The sequence below is a fragment of the Copadichromis virginalis genome, unplaced genomic scaffold (genome assembly GCF_057382275.1).
Source record: "Copadichromis virginalis isolate Kocher_CV1m ecotype Utaka unplaced genomic scaffold, C_Virginalis_male_GT1.1 unmapped_scaffold_1, whole genome shotgun sequence".
Taxonomy (NCBI): Eukaryota; Metazoa; Chordata; class Actinopteri; order Cichliformes; family Cichlidae; genus Copadichromis; species Copadichromis virginalis.
In genome coordinates, this window is record NW_028188589.1 from 6,243,746 (window position 1) to 6,262,780 (window position 19,035).

Consider the following 19,035-nt stretch of genomic DNA (forward strand, 5'->3'; position numbering starts at 1 on the left):
TTTATTCTAGTTAACACAGATCAGGTGGAACAACTCAAATAAAATATCAAAAATATTAAGTGGTCATCGGTACTCAGTTTGTTCAATACTGAATACAATGGAGCACAAATTGTCCACGTTTCTGAAATATTTCTGGGTGTAACTGTCACCAAAGTGCAATTTAGACCTGGCCTGTGGTTGTTATCTAAGTGATAATCATCAATTCTACTAAAACAAATACAAAATAAAGAAGTTTGACACATTCTGTTGATATCAAAAGCACACTGAACAATTCAGTGTTGTTTTACTGCTGTTCTCTCTTCACTTCTTCTCCTCTGATTCTCTCCACATGTTGCTCTGCATCAGTGCTCAGTTTCCTGACAAAACAAGATGAAATATTGCTAAATATAATAGTATCTCATTACACTTCAACATAAGTGTTTTATTTTTGTAATTGTTTATCTGTTATTTTTCAGACTGAGTAACTGTGACCTGTCAGAGAGAAGCTGTGAAGCTCTGGCCTCAGGTCTCAGCTCTCAGACCTCTAATCTGAGACAGCTGGACCTGAGTAACATTAACCTGAAGGATTCAGGCGTGAAGCTTCTGTCTGAAGGACTGAAGAGTCCACGCTGTACACTGGAAACTCTCAGGTGAGATCAAGCATTTTTCTTTCATCAACTGACAGAATTAACAGATTAATAATAAGGCAGTCCTCTAATAAGAGGAGAAGTGGAGGTGTTTTGAAGGGCAACGTACTCTTATGTTAACAAGACAGGAAGTAGTTCCTGGGAACTGCTTCCTTTGTTATTGTCTCAGTAGAAACATGATGGTGAAACAGTGATGAGTTTGCAGAGGTGGATCCACAGCACACAACACAACAATGCTGTTGCGAGCTGAAAGCAGACTTCTCACAGATTCTGAGGCTGCAGGTTTCATCACTGTCCAACCAAAATTCACTGAACCAGCAGTAAATGAACATCCAAAACTACACTTCATGTTTAAAAACCAGATGATCAGGGGGATTTGTGTTTACATCTTTTTTGTGTAATCTGTTCACCTGCTGTTTCAGCTGTTTGGTGGTTGTTGAGATGGTTTTGTGAACTTTTAGCTGAGATCCTGACGTTTCTGTAGATACCACACATGTCTAATTACTTTGTACAGCATGAATGGCCATAACAAGGTTTTTAACAGTAAGAAAAGTTGTAAAACTTAAGAAAATATAATTAAAAGTCCAAAACCTTCTACGTCTGGTGGCTTGTGGTAAGGAGCAGATCAAACGAGTAAAGAATTACGTTATAATTATAAATGGCTTCAACAGCACATTCAGGTCTGTGAGACTCATTCAGACACTGAGCCGTGGCTCTGTGCTACATGCACATAGTTCTGCATCTCTGCCATTCAGACACATTTTATATATAGTTCATTTTATGTAGGATTCAATACTGAACTGTACATTTAGTCTTTTTAAAGGCAGCAAGTTTTATTCAGTGTTTTCATAAAAGCCTTATTTTTATCCATTTACTGCTATTAGGAAGAACACGTGAGGTTTAAGACCTGGACCAGTTTGAAACCTTTTGTCCTCCACAGTGGAAAATGGGTGGAAATAAAAATGGGTCTCACTTTAGCCAGCTCCTAATTTTATCAGTTCTGCTCTCAGCGTCTCCTGTATATCTCCTGTATAAATGTTGCACTCAGCTTTGTGGTCTCCAATATCACTGAAATGCAGCCAGATGCTGCTCATTTTGCCTTTTCACTCTTTCCTGACACGCTTGCATTTCAGTACAGCTCCCATTTCTCTGTGTACTGGTCTCTACCACTACCCTTGCTGTCTATGGGACATGTCTTCTTTCACATAATGGTATGATCCCAGTCTGTCTCTGAAAGTGTTTGGCCACATGGTTTGCTCATCAGAATAAAACCTCAGCCGTGCTCACATTGATTATCAGCAAGCCTGAAAATTCATCAATATTTGACATATGAAATTATGTCAAGGGCTGGATTTGGCCCACGGGCCATATGTTTGACACCCCTGGTTTACACAGTTTGGTATTCAATGTACAAGTGAGTTAGCTCTCAGCTAACTAGCAGACAAGCTAACTGCTGGGACTGCGTCTTTCTAACAAGAGCGTCAGACACTCAGACTGGTTTCCTTTGTGGATGATGATGTGTTCTCACACTGATCCTTCATGCTGATGCTGCCATCCACCCACTGCTCCTGGATTCCTCATCATCATCTCCATCAGCCCTCACAATACTCCACCTTCTTCAGCTTCATGTTCAGGAGCCTGGATGGACAGTAATTCTTTCCATGGGTTATGGTGGGACATTGAGAGCTGAAGTCAAACAGCAGTGAGAATGAAAGACTGATTCATTTCTATTTAGTCTTGTGATGTGCAGCTTTGTTCAGAGCATTAAGGCCCAGCAAAGATCACCGAGGTCATAGAGTCCTGATGAAACCTGTGTGCTTATAGAAACTGAGACCAGATGAACCAGAATAGAAGGACATTAAAATGAAGTGTCAGCTACACAAAGGCAAAGCTATTCAGTTGTTGCTGTGAGTTATTTAAATGGAGGATGGAGTCAGACTTTAAGCTGCTGGACTCAGTCACTATATCCTGTTGTCCTCATAGAACCTGGACACACAGACTCACCTGTGACACAGTGACACACAGTGTGGGCTACACACACATTAGAAAGTGGATCAGTCACACTTGTGCAATCATTTGTTGTGCTGGGAAACCATGAACACTTTGAATCACATTAATGGCTTTGTTACAGCAACATTCAATCATGAGTTCAAAAGTAGTGCATTGTGTACTTATTTTAATAGTACTGCAGTATGAGAAGTGCAACATTCAGTGTGCAGAAACAGATCAGGTGCTTTCTAACAGCAGTGTTCCCTTTAACACAGCAGCAGTTCAAATATTTCTGTCAGTCTGAGCTGAAACATGAATCTAATCAAATATCAAATCAAAGTTCTTTGCCTCTGCCAGGACGTTAACATTTGATCTAGTTTTTTACAAAGTTCCCTCAGCGTCCAGAGCCACCAACATACCTTTGATCAACAGCAAGTGAACATTTATAAATGTGTGTTTGCAGAACAGGAAGCAGCAGAACTATTGTTCTGTTATCAGGCAGCAGCACAAACGCTCATCAGCTCATTTACTGTGCAGGACTTTGAGTGTGTGAAGTGTGTGTTTGTGCTGGATTTCCTTTGGAGAATCTCAGTCAGAAACCAGACAAAGAAAAACTCTTTCAACAGTCCAGGTTGAGTTGACAACATGAACTGCATTTATCTTCCTCTGACTTGACATGTTCTTCCTCCTCTGCACCGAGCCAGCTGCTAAGACTCACAAGCTCATTGACATTTTCTGATGATAAAGAAACTCTCTTCTTCTGCACAATATGAGCAGCAACAGAGAAGAAGCTTTCACAGGTACAGATGTTGCAGCTGTGGCCAAGTACATGTGCTGCATGTTGGAGCAGCACTCTAATGGACAGGCCTCTGTACTGATGGTGGGCTCTGCTCTGTATCCACCACACTGTTCTCAGCTGAGTCTTCCTCCTGTTCACAATCACACTCTGATCAAGCAGGTTCATGTTGTAACGCCGTGGCTTTCGTAGTCTCTCCTTTTTCTACAGCTCATGTGTTCTTCTTGTGATGCTGCGTCTTGAGGGAGGCTCATACATGCCGTCATTTGTTGATCCTAAGAACGTTCCTCAGACCGACTTCTTCAACAACAGATAACTTTAGTTGTATCAACACTGCCTCCTGGAACAGTTTAAAATGAACATGTCAAAGATCTGTACCTGTCTCCATGTTTCTGTCCCCGCCCCTTTCTTTCTGTCGTGGGTCATGTGAGCGCTGCAGTAGTATTAGGCCCACCCTCAATGCTCCCATTGGCTGAGACGCATAATGACGCCCATTTCAAGCCAGCACTGATCAACATCCCTCCTGTGACCCATGGCTTTTATATTCAGAGCCAGTGAGCACTTTCACAATAATCATGATTTTAAAAACTGTGATTAAAATAATTACTGACGTTAATCAGTTAATGAGTTAACGAGATTATAACAGGTTAAGTTGCCCTAATAATTAGACTTTGATGACAAACTGATGTGATATCCATGTTTCCTTTGTTGGACTGTGGGCGAGTGTCAGAACTGAATGTACTGAGTAACATGTAGAGTTTAAACATGTGTCAGTTCCAGTTTTAGAGCTCTAAAGTGCAGCTATCATGTTAGGAATATGTTAGGAATAGACAGGAACACTGAGCACACTGAGGTCAAATCTTTATTTTACCACTCGCTGCATTCTTGATGTTCATGAATTCAGCAGCTTCATGATTGTCTGCAGCATTAATCTCATATTTCCATTAAAGTGTTGAATTTGACTGTTTGATGTTCTTTATGATCTCTGGCACCAGTTCATCTGTAGGCTGAGCTCAGTCCATCCATTTAGTGAAATGATGTTTAAAGGTCTCCTTGTTCTGTGAGCGTGCACAGATCCTGAAGCAGAAAGCCTGGGTTACAGAGAAATGATCATCACTGTGATGATGCTCACCATCTCTGACTGGGATTTGAGGTTTTGTCAAAGCAGCAAAGAAAGCCTGGCTATGTTGGACTGGGTGTGGCAGCAGCTCCCAGTTTGAGTTCAGGAGACAGACACCCTCTCTACTTTGACGATCAGCTTCAAACTTTCCTTTTTGATAAAGCTTATAGTTCGAGCTGGATCAGGTGACCCTGAACCATCCCTTAGTTATGCTGCTATAGGCTCAGGCTGTTGGTGGACTTCCCATGATGCTCTGCTTTCTTCTCCCCTCTTTTCACTCCTGATGCTTTTATATGTCACTACTGCATGTCCTTAACTTTTGTCTCTCTGTTTTGTTCTTGTCTCTCTGAGCTCATCTCTTCTCTTTCCCCTCACCCTGCAACCAGTCATGGTAGATGCTCCTCCTGGAGCCTGTTTTCCCTGGGAGGATCTTTGTGTCAAAGGGAGTTCTTCTTCCCACCATCACCAAGTGCTGCTCACAGTGGAGGCGGTCACCTTACACTGTTAAACAGCTTCAGATGACTGTTGTTGTCTGTTGGGTATTGTCACTTATAAATAAAGTTACATTGAATGGATGTAAATGGATAGATGTTATTGTGACAAAGAGAAAACAACTGTTGACAGATAGATTGTTGTTTTGTGTGTTTGCAGTCTGTCAGGATGTCTGATCACAGAGGAAGGCTGTACTTCTCTGGCCTCAGCTCTGAGCTCCAACCCCTCCCATCTGAGAGAGCTGGACCTGAGCTACAATCATCCAGGTGACTCAGGAATGAAGCTGCTGTTGGCTGGACTGAAGGATCCATGCTGGAGACTGGACACTCTCAGGTATGGAGAGAAAATCTGATAGAGGAGGAAGAGCTGGAAACATTTCCCGTGTCTTTCACTCACTTCCTGTTTGTTTCCTGCAGATGACCAGTGTTGGTCAAGTTACTTGAAAAAAGTAATCAGTAACTAATTACTGATTACTCCCCCCAAAAAGTAATCCCGTTACTTTACTGATTACTTATTAACAAAAGTAATTAATTACTTAGTTACTTAGTTACTTAGTTACTTTTTAAAAACACGATTTACAACCTGAAGAGGTGATAAAGTGATAGATCTTTCAGCCCAATTCTACTTTTTCTACATAATCCATCATACAAAATGTAATCAAATGGAAAAGTCTCTTTTTTTAACTTGTTTTATCAGTTTTAATCTTTTAACTTTATGCATCAAGCAAAACATTTAATTATATGCAACATTCTCTGACTTGAATAAATTAGTTTAACATTTAAACCTATTTTCTACACATTCCAGCACATAAAATAAAATATTTTTTGTGTTTTCACTCACTCTTTCAAACAGATGCAAGTAAAACACAGCAGAAAATAAATAAAGTCAAAGACTCAGCGGTCCTTTTGCTCTATTTTCACCTGTAAAGCAGGAGCAGGGTAGGCGGAGGGTTACCCTGGTGTAGGTGTGCTGCGGTCAGTTGAAGAATCCGCGCGAGTGTCTCTGTGAGTTTCCCATCACGTCGTAGCTACTCGGTGCTTGCTCGGAAGTTTAGGGGTTTTTTTCGCTGTAAAAAGAAGTTTTCTTCCCACGCACGATGGACGCTAATGTTTTTGTCACTTTTTATGGAATCAAACTCAAAGTAAGGTCAGTACTTCCACACTTTAAACGCTGCACGCTCATACTCTCTCCCGCACTCGATATATTATCCATTGTTGATCTGCACACAGCTGCTGTCACCAACGTCGCACTTGCTTACGTCACTGTCATGAGACATTCTCGCAAAAAAAATCACGGTTTTAGTAACGCAGTAACGCAGCGTTCCTACGGGAAAGTAACGGTAATCTAATTACCGATTTTGCAATAGTAATCCCTTACTTTACTCGTTACTTGAAAAAAGTAATCAGATTACAGTAACGCGTTACAAGTAACGCGTTACTGCCCATCTCTGCAGATGACACAGGAACAATCACACATGCAGGAATATTTTCAGGGACAGACACACTAGTCTAGCTGGATAGTTCATGGATATTTATGTAGGGGTCTCCAAGGAGTCTGTTTGCAGGAACATTTAGGTCACAGGTATACCTGATATAGATACCAGTGTACCTAATAAAGTGTCAGCTAACATTTGGAAATGGAAGCTTAAATAATGACAAACTGTACATTCACAGCTGAATTCACAATAAATTTGTTCTGAAGTGCACATTTTTCTGTTATTGTTCTCAAACAACAGAATGAGAATGAAATATTGATTCTAACAGGGCCCATAAACAGCATTAGCTTAGTAGCATTAGCTTATCAGAGTTTCTATCATGGTCACAGAAATCTTTAGCAGAGAAAAGTGGCCTACTTAGCAATAGCTGCTCAAGTTGTATAAAGAAAGGGAAAACAGTATTAGCATTAGCTGCTAATGGCAGCTTACTTAGCATAAACTGTTCACATCTTTATAATGCAAGGGAAAGGAGTCACTCATGGAAGCCTATTTAGCATTAACGTCTCACATCATTATAACACAAGAGAAAAGGGTATTAGCGTTAGCTACTAATGCTTATTCATCTCAAATTAGCTTTAGCTGCTAATGGTAGCCTACTTAGCATTAACTCCTCACTAATATAATGCCAATTCACATCAAATTAGCATTAGCTGCTCATATTGTTATAAGGAAAGAGAAAACGGTATTAGCATTAGCTACTAATAATTATTCAGCCCTAATTAGAATAAGCCTCTAAAAGCAGCCTACTTAGCATTAACTCCTCACATCGTTGTTACCCAACGGAAAAGAGTATTAGTATTAGCTACTATCATTTTTAATAAGTAAGAGAAAACAGTGTTAGCATTATTGAATAATGCTAATTCACACTAAATTAGAATTAGCTATTTACAAGAGCGTACTTAGAATTAGCCGCTCACATTGTTAAAAAGTAAGGGAAAACAGTATTAGTATTAGCACATAATGCTAATTCACGTCAAAGTAGCATTAGTTAATAATGGCAGCCTACTTAGCATTAACTGCTCACTAATATAATGCTAATTCACATCAAATTAGAATTAGCTGCTCACATTGTTAAAAGGGAAGGGAAAACAATATTAGCATTAGCTGCTAATAATTATTCACCTAATTAGAGTTAGCCCCTAATGGAAGCCTAGTTAGCATTAACTCCTGACATAGTTATAATGCAGGGGAAAAGGGTTACCATTATCAGATAATGCTAATTTACATCAAATTAACAATTGTTAATAATGGTAGACTTCGTATCATTAGCTGCTGTCGTTCTTACAAAGCAAAGGAAAACAATATGAGCATTAGCTGCTAATGCTTTTTCATCTAAAATTAGCATTAGCCACTAATGGCAGCCTACTTAGCATTAACTCCTCACTAATATAATGCTAATTCACGTCAAATTAGCATTAGCTGCTAGCATCAGCCTACCTAGCACTAGTTGTTCACATTGTTAAAAGGGAAGAGAAAACGATATTAGCATTAGCTACTAATAATTATTCACCCCTAATTAGAATTAGCCGCTAATGGCAGTATACTTAGCATTAACTCCTCACATTGTTATAATGTAAGGGAAAAGAATTAGCATTATCTAATAATGTTGACCTTGGCCCACTGGAAAAGTTCAGAACTAAAGATTTAGGAGTGTTTCTCGATAGCTCTTTCTCATTTGAGAAACAAATGAACTCTGTTATTAAAACCAGCTGTAAGGTTTATATTGTTGATTGATGCTTAGAAATATTTACTCATATATGCTTAGAGTTGTATAATTGATTGCATGATGATAGAGGTTTGATCCTTAGTAGTCTGTAAAGACTTTGTGTGCCTTCCAGAGTGCTCTGGCATGCACACACCACTTGGGGCCATGAGAGAGGTCATACCCTCTCTTACTGATTTATGGTGTAGGACAGGGGTCTCAAACTCAATTTAGCTGGGGGCCGCTGCAGGCAGAGTCTGGGTGAGGCTGGGCCGCATTAGGTTTTCTACAAGAAAGGCATGGTTAAAAAATTCCAATCTTCTCAAATCTCTTTATTTTTATTTTTTAACACAAAATATGAAAAATGAATAAACAAATTAATAATTAATAAGAAAATAAATCAATCTGTAATACATAAATAAAATAATAATAAGATATTTTTAGTCAGTGAACTTGTGTGTTTCTTTCAGTCTTCTATATCTGCTGTGTTTAGATTGAAATGTCTGTATTAACAGTTCTATAACCTTCTTCTGAACATGAATGGAACACTGTAGAAAATGAACTGTTCTTCTGAACATGGCTTCTCTTGCCTACTCCTTGCTGCTAGAGACACAAAATAAACTTTTAACATATTTTCAGGCGAGAAAGTAGTTGTGTAAACATCAAATATCTGCTCGGTTTATCAAGATATCCCATATTTGCAAAAGTGCTTCGACGTTTTCAGAGGCGTCTGCTACCCACCAGCTCGACAGCTAGCCGGGAGCTCGAGGATTACTGATGCGGCCGAGAACGGCACAACTCCCGGCACATCATTTTCAGATCACCGCGGAGTTTCGCTGCTCGGGTTAAACGTAATATATAAGTCACTTAGACAACCTAAAAATGTTATTGTTGGGCTTTTTTCAGTGTTTTGTTTGTTCGTGAGTAAATCGGTTTGGCTGAGATTAAAGTTATTAGATTAGATAAAATAAAACTTTATTAATCCCCCGGGTGGGTTCCTCCTTGGTTTTCACACAGCTGACTAAACGTCAAACAGAAAACTTATTAAACAGAAGTATGAGACAGTCGAGAATTTACACCAGTGTCTGGTTATATTTTAGATAGCAAGAAGCAGACGGCCGAGTTTATTAAACTCCACCGAGACAGCGGTGACGCTAATCAGAACTAGACCGTCCAATTTCACGCCTTTAAATTTTAAAGGCGTGTTTGTGTGTGTGTTTATACAATTGCTATTATGTTTGCACTTTATGTGTAATGTTACTGACTGCAGAGATCAGTAAGATGTGTGTATTTTTTATTTATTAGTTTTATTTATTTAATATTATTTTTTAATTGAATGACTGTCTAGTAGTTCACAGATGTCGAAAAACTGAGTGTGGTAAAGCCACTGATTTTTTTTATGTATATTTCTGCAATCTGCACATTGTACTGACTTTCATTTTAATGTTTACACCAGGGTTCCTTGTCAGCACTTTATGCTCAGATGTTTGTAAGCTAAAAATAAACTATTGTGTATGTTCAAATATACTGTTGTGATTGAAGAAGTTAAATAAAAATGTCAGTCATCAATTCATGCATCACCTCATGTCATCATAACAGAGGTCTGTCTTCCAGGAAAGAACAGTTTAAAATTAATGTAATATAGTATTGGCCATACTATATGATGTATTGCTTGTCTTTGTTTAATAATACAGAAGACAAAGACCTTAAAAAATAATCGCATCGCAATCGCAATATTGGGGCAAAAAATCGCAATTAGATTATTTTCCATAATCGTTCAGTCCTACCTGGCAGCGTTTCCTCTCACATAGCCGAGCCAGATTTGGCCTGAGGGAGGAAGCAGTTGCGACCCTCAGTATGTCTTGAAGATGATCATCCGTAAGTCTGGACCTGTACTTGGACTTATTGAAGTTCAAAGTGGAGAAGAGCTTTTGGCACAAGTATGTGCTACCAAAAAGGCACATGGTCTGCTTGAACATTCGGGAAAGCCGAGGGAAACTAGGGCTCAAGTCTCTCAAAAATTGTCCAAGCTTGTCTGCTTTTCCACTCACCTCCCTGAACTTTGCTTTGAGTTCAGAGTTGCACTGCAGCTCAATGAGCTCCATTTGAAGCACAGAAGGGGCATCTTGCACATCAAAGGAGAAGGGGTCTGCAAAAATGTGAAAGGTGGCTCTGTGTGTCTTGAAGTCAGCAAATCTGTGATCAAATTCCTCCTGTAGCCTCAAAATGACATCAACATACTCGTCAGCACTGAATGGTGTGCCTGCATCCACGAGTGCCTTGCATGCTGGGAAATGGCAAAGGTTTGTCTGAGAGAGCTGAGCTTTCCAGAGCGCCAGTTTTGTGGAGAATGCTCTCACGTTGTCATAGGCAGCACTGACAAGTTGCCCCTGGCCTTGTAACGTCTTGTTCAGTACATTAAGCTCATGTGTCATATCAACAAGAAAAGCTGAGTCCATGAGCCATTTGGGATCAGTTAGCACAGGAACACTAACTCCATCCTTCTCCATGAAGGCTTCACTTCTGCTCTCAACTCAAAAAGTCTCTTTAATACATTTCCCCTGCTGAGCCAACGTACCTCAGTGAAGTCGAGCACATCCCCATATTCTGACTCCATTTCCTCTAAAAAAGCACAGAACCTTCGGTGCTTTAAGCCCCTGGATCTGATTTGGTTGATGCATTTCACAACAATAGACATCACATTGTCAAACTTCAGGCATTTGCTGCAAAGGACCTGCTGATGGATGATGCAGTGCAGAGCAATGGCCTCCTCCACGCCTTCCTCTTCCAGTTTGTTTTGTGCCACCAGTCCATTTTTCCTCCCTGTCATTGATGGCGCTCCATCTGTTGTTATTCCAACAAACCTCTTCCATGGCAAACCAACATTCTCAATGGCATCACACAGCTTGTAAATATCTGCTGAGCGGTGGTCTGGCCATGCATTGGAATTACTGTGAGCAGCTCCTCCATCACTTCAAAACTGTCATCAACACCACGGACATACATTGGGAGCTGGGCAGTGTCGGTGATGTCTGTGGTCTCATCAAGAGCGACTGAGTATACACTGAAACATTTGGCTTTCTCACACAGTTGGTCATAAATGTCACTTGACAGGTCAGAAATGCGATCTGCTGCGGTGTTGGCAGAAAGGCTGATGTTGCTAAACTGACCTTTCTTTCCCGGACAGACTATATTTGCAGCCTGCAATATGCACTTTTAGACAAATGCACCTTCTGTGAATGGCTTCCCTGCTTTAGCAATCATCTCACTAACCACGTGGCTCCGACTGCTGCATTATTCTCTTTGGTTGCTTTCTTGGAGAAATCTTGCTGCCTCAGTAGATCTGTTTTAAGACTGGCAACCCGGTTCGCTCTCTCGTCTCCCTGGTATTTTGCATCCAGCTCAGCATGTCTAGTTGTGTAATGACGTTTCAAATTGTATTCCTTGTGCAGCGCAACTTTCTCTGTGCAAATAAGACAGGTCGGGGTGCCCCTGTGCTCAACAAAGAAATATTGCATTTCCCACTTTTCCTGAAATTGTCGGTGCTCATCACCAACCTTTCTCTTCACCGCAGGCTTTGAAAAAGACATGTTTGGGGCTATGTGACATTTATAATTCTACTTGGTGTCACTGTCGCATTGAAGTTTCAATCAAGCGTTTAGCCGACGGACGGGGAACGTCTCAACGCGTAGAGAACATCATTTCTGCTTCTTTTTCTTGCAACCGTAGCACGGCGATCGGCAGATAAAAAGCCGGTAGCAGTCTCCTTTGTTTTTACGCTCGATGTTCATGTCTTTGATGACGACACGAACACCGTGGCGTTTGCAGATGGTAGAAAGTGCAGGGATAGCGAGCGCAAAAAAGGCGACTGCTCACGGCGCCGGGCTGTTGTTACAGGAGAAAGAAGCGGAAATGACACCGTGACATATAACAAATAACATCAGCTGTTTCTGATGTTAGTTGTTTTGACTGCTTTTACATTATATTGAAATATATGTAATGTTCATGTTTGCTGCAATGCAAACGCAGTGATGCAAATAAAAACATGGAGCCACAAATTACGGTGCGACCCTATAATTAGTCCGGGTTACCGGGGACTGTTGTTGCCGATGAACAGGTGTCGCTATGTGACTGCAGACTAAATTGGGCTGCATTGAGTTCATGACTTTTCTTTTATCCCGCCGCCTACGCATCACTGTGAGAGTTAATATGAGATCTCTCTCTGTGGAAAAATAACTTTAAATCCCACTGACGTGTGTATAAATCTATATACGTATAATGTCCCGCTGGGCAGCAACTTAAAAAAACAACTTTTTTTGAAGTGTTGTGAACGCAGCGCGCTGGGGCGAATGTCGGCGTTTGCCCAATAGAAAGGAGGAAGCCAGCCAGGCACAGGAAAGAAAGAAACACTCCAGGGCAACGCTGCTGGAACTTTGACTCATTGAGAAATGTTTCCCTGCTTGCATCAAGCCCGGCTGGTGTCCCCTGAGAGCCATACCCCACCCTGATTGGTGGGTTAATTCAGCTCCGCCCACAACACTGTAAAGTGTCATACATTATCAAACTAACATTACATTTTCATATTAAGGTGGGGCCAAAAACTATCGTCCTGCGGGCCGCAATTGGCCCGCGGGCCACGAGTTTGAGACCCCTGGTGTAGGAGGACACCTGCTCTGTGTCTGGTTAAGTATAAGAGCCCTTTGTTAGGGGGACCGCTGGACTCTTAGCACCAGCTTTGGGGTCACAGGGTCACATCTGGAACACAGACACACACACACACACACGTACACACACACAGACACACACACACAGACACACACGCACACACACACACACGTACACACAGACACACACACAGACACACACACACACACACACACACACAGACAGACACACACACACTATGCACAGACTGGTACTCTTTGTTCATACCTGTGTAAGACGTCATAATGAACTTGTGCATATTCATGTAAGCTCAATAAAGAGCAGTGTTACGAGGGAGCAGACGAGAGCGACTGAGGTCAAGTGAAGGAACGGCGCGGTCACAGTTCTCTCCCTCATCAATTGTCTGGTTCCAGCGGTGGGTCTGTGCTAGACGACCCATCACCAGCTTTTTCCACTGGTTACCAGTACGTGGTAGAATCCACTTCCAGATCTGGTTGTCTTTAAATCTGTGAATGGATTGGCTCCATCTTATCTCTCTTTAACAAAAGAATCCAAGTGGAGCCCTCAGGTCTGCAGATAAGCAGCTTCTGACCAGAACTAGACGTAAAAACAGAGGTGAGCTTTATCGATGGCTGCAGCCAAACTCTGGAACAGTCGCCCTTCACATCAGGTCGTCACCAACACTGGACATTTTTAAAAGCCGGTTGGAAACACATTTGTACTCTGTAGCTTTCAATCCTGACCAGTCTTTATAGTCATTACTGTGTATGTTTCCTATTTTCTCTCTACTCTGTGCAGCACTTTGGCTCAAGCTGTTTTTAAATGTGCTGATAAATAAATGTAGATTTCTTTGAATAAAACAGTGGAGCCGAGCTTTGAGCTCAGTGTGTAACAGTGTGTGTGTGAGAGCCATGTAATGTCCATGTGTGCATGCTGACTGTGCTGCTCTGACCCCCCTCCTCCTTTCAGGGTGGAGCCTGCTGGAGTCCGATGGTTGAGACCAGGTCTGAGGAAGTGTAAGTGTGTTTTTAATGGGATTCATGAAAACAAAGCAGCACACATTCAACCATCTTCATCATGTCAGGAGTCATCATCAAAGTGTCAATCAATGAACAGATGATGGATCAATAACTGCAGCTGGATTGTGTTTGTTCTCTCCATCAGATTCCTGTCAACTCACAATCGACACAAACACAGTGAACACAAAGCTCCAACTGTCTGACAACAACAGGAAGGTGACACGTGTGAAGGAGGTTCAGTCATATCCTGATCATCCAGACAGATTTGATTTTTTTCCTCAGCTGCTGTGTAGAAATGGTCTGACTGGTCGCTGTTACTGGGAGGTCGAGTGGAGAGGAGGGGTTAATATATCAGTGAGTTACAGAAGCATCAGAAGGAAAGGAAACAGTGCTGACTGTGTGTTTGGAGGAAATGATCAGTCCTGGAGTCTGAGCTGCTCTGATGATGGTCCTCAGTCTGTCAGTCACAATAACAGAGTAACACCCATCTCCTCCTCCTCCTCCTCTGTCTCTAACAGAGCAGCAGTGTATGTGGACTGTCCTGCTGGCACTCTGTCCTTCTACAGAGTCTCCTCTGACACTCTGATCCACCTCCACACCTTCAACACCACATTCACTCAAACTCTTTATCCTGGGTTTACGGTCTTTGGGTTTTATTACTTGTCTCCTGGTTCCTCAGTGTCCCTGTGCTGAGTGGAGTGTAAAGAGTGTCTCCTGTTACAGAAACACTCTGACTGTTGAACAGATAGTTCAGTCTGTACATGTCTGTCTCTTTCACTCACAAACACGTTTTCAGATTCATGGATTCAATCAGTTGATGTTTGAAACTCTTCTAAATGATTCCTTGTAAACTTCTTCCTCTTCAGTCACAAACAAACAGGAAGTGATGTCACATGTGTTCCTGTCCACACAGCAGAATGAGTCTATTGCTGACAGTGATGTACAAACAGAGTGAGCATTTCTGAGGCCCAAAATAAACTGAGTAGTTCACTGAATGAACAATGGACTGTGAGCTCAGTTCCTTCATCATTAGTATGGATTATATATGTATATGTACACTGTAAACCCGAATCAGTTGACTGAACTTAAAACATTTGTGGAAACTGATTACCTCAAAAGTTTTAAGTACACAAACTCATCTTTTCTAAGTATGGGGTACTCAAAATTTGTATTTATTGTTAACTTAAAAATTTTAAATTATATTTTTATTTTATTAATTGAGCTTTACTTAAAAACTATATACTTTAATTTTAATATTTTTGTGTTTGTTGTAGTTTACTATTTTGATCCAACACAATGCAATTATATTACAAACTAAACGCAAATTATATGATTATTAATTAAAAGATATTTATTATTAAATGTTTGCGTGTAGACTAGTAAAAAAAAATTAGAGAAATTCATTTACTTTACATTTTGTTTATTTAACATTTTTTATGGAAATGTAAAAACATCACTTAGTGTTTTTATAAAACCACTAACATGGACATTGGCACCATAAAGTGAGCATTATAAATTCAATGTAGAACATGTATCTTTTTATAAAATCACAAAGGACAACATCAGTCCTAATTGCATCTTTCTCAAAATACATAAATTCAAAATAAAAAGTCAAATACTAATCACTTTTGTTTGAAAAAGAAATGAAAAACAATTTTATAAAATGGGTACAAATAAAGATGATCATCTTCCAAATAACCAGAGCAAAATTAGGTAAACTGATGGAGTTAAATCCACCCAAAGTCCGTAGTAAACTTAAAGTGCTTTAAATAAAGTGCTTAAAACAAAGTGCTCAGTAACAGAGTGCATGTCCTAACAAACATTGCCTTATATTCCTTCCAGAACTACTCTTTCAGCAACAAATCATTTTTAAGAGCATGTAGGCAGGGTTTCAGAGGTTTGCCGTCAACAAGCCCCATGAAGATTTTTTGGACAAAGGTAAATGTGTGAACGAGCTTCCTGGGGTAGTCTAAATGCAGAGCATAGATCAAGCCAAACAATAAGGCAAATGCATCTGCAAATCTGGGAATATCACGCATCACCAAGTCGCCTTCCACCACAATGGCCATGCTTGAGGAAGTAAAATGGACTGGACTGGTCTGGGAAGCGCCGTCGGTAACCACTGTGAGAAGGGCAACTGGAGTGTCAATGAGGGTCGACTCATCCAATGTGTCCGCCTGGAATAGACACAGTATCAATAAGTAAGGTTGGTTTGAGAGAATGTGACAAGCAAGACCTGTAATCTAGCAAAAAATTCAGCAGTGTAGTGGGTTACTTTGTAACGGGTTAGGGTACTCTACTTTTTTGAAAAATGTACATTAACGCGTTAGCTTCTTGCATTACATAATTAGTATGTTTGTTATTTTTCTAAAAAAAAAAAAAAAAGTAATTTTTTATTTTATGACTTTATCTCAAAAATAAACTAAATCTTGACTTCAGCCTTGTTTTTGGGGCCACCTGCAGCGTAGCCGAAGTGCTGTGATACGCCTGTGCCCTGCTCCTGACCCTGTGTGTGTGTGTGAGGGTTTTCTAAAGAGAGGGTATTTTGCTTGTACAATTTGGTAGCTGCTAGGGTATTAAATTGTATTTAAAAAAATCCATGGTGTTTTATCTCACTGGCAGAATTTAAGTGATGCAAAAATACACTTACATTACATGTCTTAAAGAATTCTGGGTCCTCCTCCCGCAGGTATACAGGAAGGGCACGAAGCACTGCAGTGCGTTTCACGTTGATATCAGGCGCCTCCTAAAAAGGGAAAAGAAAAGTTCATTGAACACAAAGTTTTCAGGTGTCATTCTTTGGGGAGAATACATGTTTATGAAACTGCATGACATGTGACTCTACATAATTTTGGAGACATTTCTTTTAAGACACAACCTTTCTGTCTCTTATGACAAAGAGTCTGTATCTTACTCATTTGACAAAAATCCTACACAGTATTTTAAAGTAACATACCAGATCAGAGCTGTAATCTGTATAAAACACAGATGTTCAAAGCAAGGAAAAATTGAGTTTTTATCAGTGAAACTTTTAATTTGTGTTAATTTTATCATTATCAATATTCACCTGAAGATCATAATAATTCAGGATGGTTCGCAGAGCCTCTGATATCTTGCCAGTCCGTGCAGCCTTCTGTCTGTATAGAGCCATAAGTCGTGGTGTGTGTCTGTCAAGTTCAGCGTAGAACTGGTTCCGCAGGTTAATGTTTGTGACTCGGTGGAACTCCGCACAAATCTAAAATAAAACAGGACAAAAACATCCAACATGAAGCCAAATTACTGACCAAATTTACATCTTATCATTAAAGAGGAATTGCCCAACTTCTGTCTAACCTTGCTTTATAGATGTCCTATGAATTTTTTTTTTCTTTAAATTGGACCCGAACCACAAGCACAAATGTATCACAAAGCTGAAATATATTTTTGTTTGTTATCTATTATTTATTTATGTGTTATTTATTTATTATCTGAATCTGAAGAGATCTGCTGAACTTGCATTGTTTCATGTTAAACTGAAGAAGAAGAAAAAAATCAAAGCACAGATACCTGAGAGTCAAATCGCAGAGCAGGCCATTTCTCTAAGAAGTTCTTTACCATTGGGTTGTCTTGAACAATTTCATGGCGACGAAGTGCGAAGGTAGTCTGCATCAGTTTTTCAATCATTACTTTGTTGGGCTCAGTCTTCTCAACCTCATTTTTTATCTGGACTCTCATATCCTCCAAACTGACCTGATCTTCTCCTCTTGGAAAGTTTGGGAGGTAGTTCACCTCAGCTCTTCTGGCTCTTTTTATGTTTGAGTGGGGATGCTCTCCTTCAGGGTTGTTAACACTCCTCCTGCCAGCGTTGACAGACACCTCCACACATCCAGATCTGGCTAGCTTGGTGCGATAATTTCCCATCTTGAATTTTAAACTGGTCTTCCAACCATAACTTCCATTCCTACTTCCAGGCTCTTTAAGACATGGATGAGTGGTAACAAGAGCTTCTGCTGCCAAACCGACATCTCCATCACTCGGATAGGCTTTGAAGGTGTGCATCACTGAAGCCATGGTCTCCAAGATGTTGTGCTTTTGGGCTCGAGTCAACTTCAGATGTTTTCCAAACATCTCAAAGGCTCTATTTCCCTCCTCAAGGAGATGTTCAACTTCATAAGAAAAGGTAGGTACTGGGAAAGTGTCAGGCCAACACTTCAGACGCTGAGCTAAAGGCACATGAGGAAGGATGTCTGTATCAGAACTTGCACAAGAACTGACATCACTTTCAGATCTCAGTACTTTTAGTGTGCCCTTCTCCGGCAACTCTTGAATATCCAGTAGGCAGGTAAGTTGCCCATTAAAGTCGGGGTCTTCGTATTGTAAGGTAAACTCAAAGTCCAGCCTTGGGTTGAGCTTCTCACGGAGTATGGTGATTAGTTCTTCCACCGACTCAGGCCGCTTAGTTAGAGAAACCTTCACAACAACATCTGTGGTGAGGTGAACTCTCAGCAGGAACTTTTGGGATACTGCCATCATCCTATGAATAAAACAAGGAATGGAGATGATTTTTAAAAAATGAATCGTCTCATATATAAAAACACTGTACATCATACCATTAACCTTATTATGGTCAGTGATAATTATATACTCAGCCATCATTACAGCTTTCAAAAATTTCAAAAGTACACTGTACATTTCATGACAAAATAAACACTTAGCATGGTAAAAAAAAACCTTACAATTACTGCTGTTTACTTTGAGTGCAGTCTTGAATTCTATGGCCGATCATCCAACAGTCCAAAACATAGGTAAGAATTTCAGATGTTACAAAGTCACAGGCCATCATTCCATTTAGTCATGGTAAACAGTAACCCTCTTTTAGTTTTAAGTTTAACCATATAATCAACATTGTCTCACCATGTATAAATTCTGTTAAGTTGGGAAAAAAAAAAAGAAAAAAAAAAAAAAAGCACAGAATACATATGAATTTACACTGCAGTTATTTTAAAAAACCAAGCCAAACTGCGGGATAAATCTTTGCAAAGACACATTGTTATGCAATAGTACATAATACATCAGTGAGATACTTGTAATATTACACAGAACTTCTACTTACAAACTACTTCTTTTACAGGCTGCTGCTTAAGATAGAAGT

The 19,035-nt window shown here is 40.2% G+C and overlaps 2 protein-coding genes across 2 annotated transcripts in view; one reads left to right on the plus strand and one right to left on the minus strand.

Annotated features, from left to right (window-relative positions):
* LOC146679669 (protein NLRC3-like) overlaps positions 1 to 14,597 on the plus strand; it is a 39,378-nt gene extending 24,781 nt beyond the window's left edge. The window contains exons 4-7 of the mRNA XM_085450408.1: positions 456 to 629; positions 5,183 to 5,356; positions 13,855 to 13,901; positions 14,050 to 14,597. Coding sequence (XP_085306534.1) covers positions 456 to 629; positions 5,183 to 5,356; positions 13,855 to 13,901; positions 14,050 to 14,597 — 943 coding nt within the window. The remainder of the gene's footprint in view (positions 1 to 455; positions 630 to 5,182; positions 5,357 to 13,854; positions 13,902 to 14,049) is intronic.
* Positions 14,598 to 15,307: 710 nt separating this feature from the next.
* LOC146679670 (uncharacterized) lies at positions 15,308 to 18,023 on the minus strand. The gene is made up of 4 exons (XM_085450316.1): positions 17,451 to 18,023; positions 16,972 to 17,139; positions 16,555 to 16,650; positions 15,308 to 16,081 (listed from the first exon to the last, which is right to left on the minus strand). Exons 1-4 carry the CDS (start codon positions 18,009 to 18,011, stop codon positions 15,749 to 15,751), a joined length of 1,158 nt encoding a protein of 385 aa, XP_085306442.1. The 5' UTR covers positions 18,012 to 18,023; the 3' UTR covers positions 15,308 to 15,748.
* Positions 18,024 to 19,035: the final 1,012 nt, after the last annotated feature.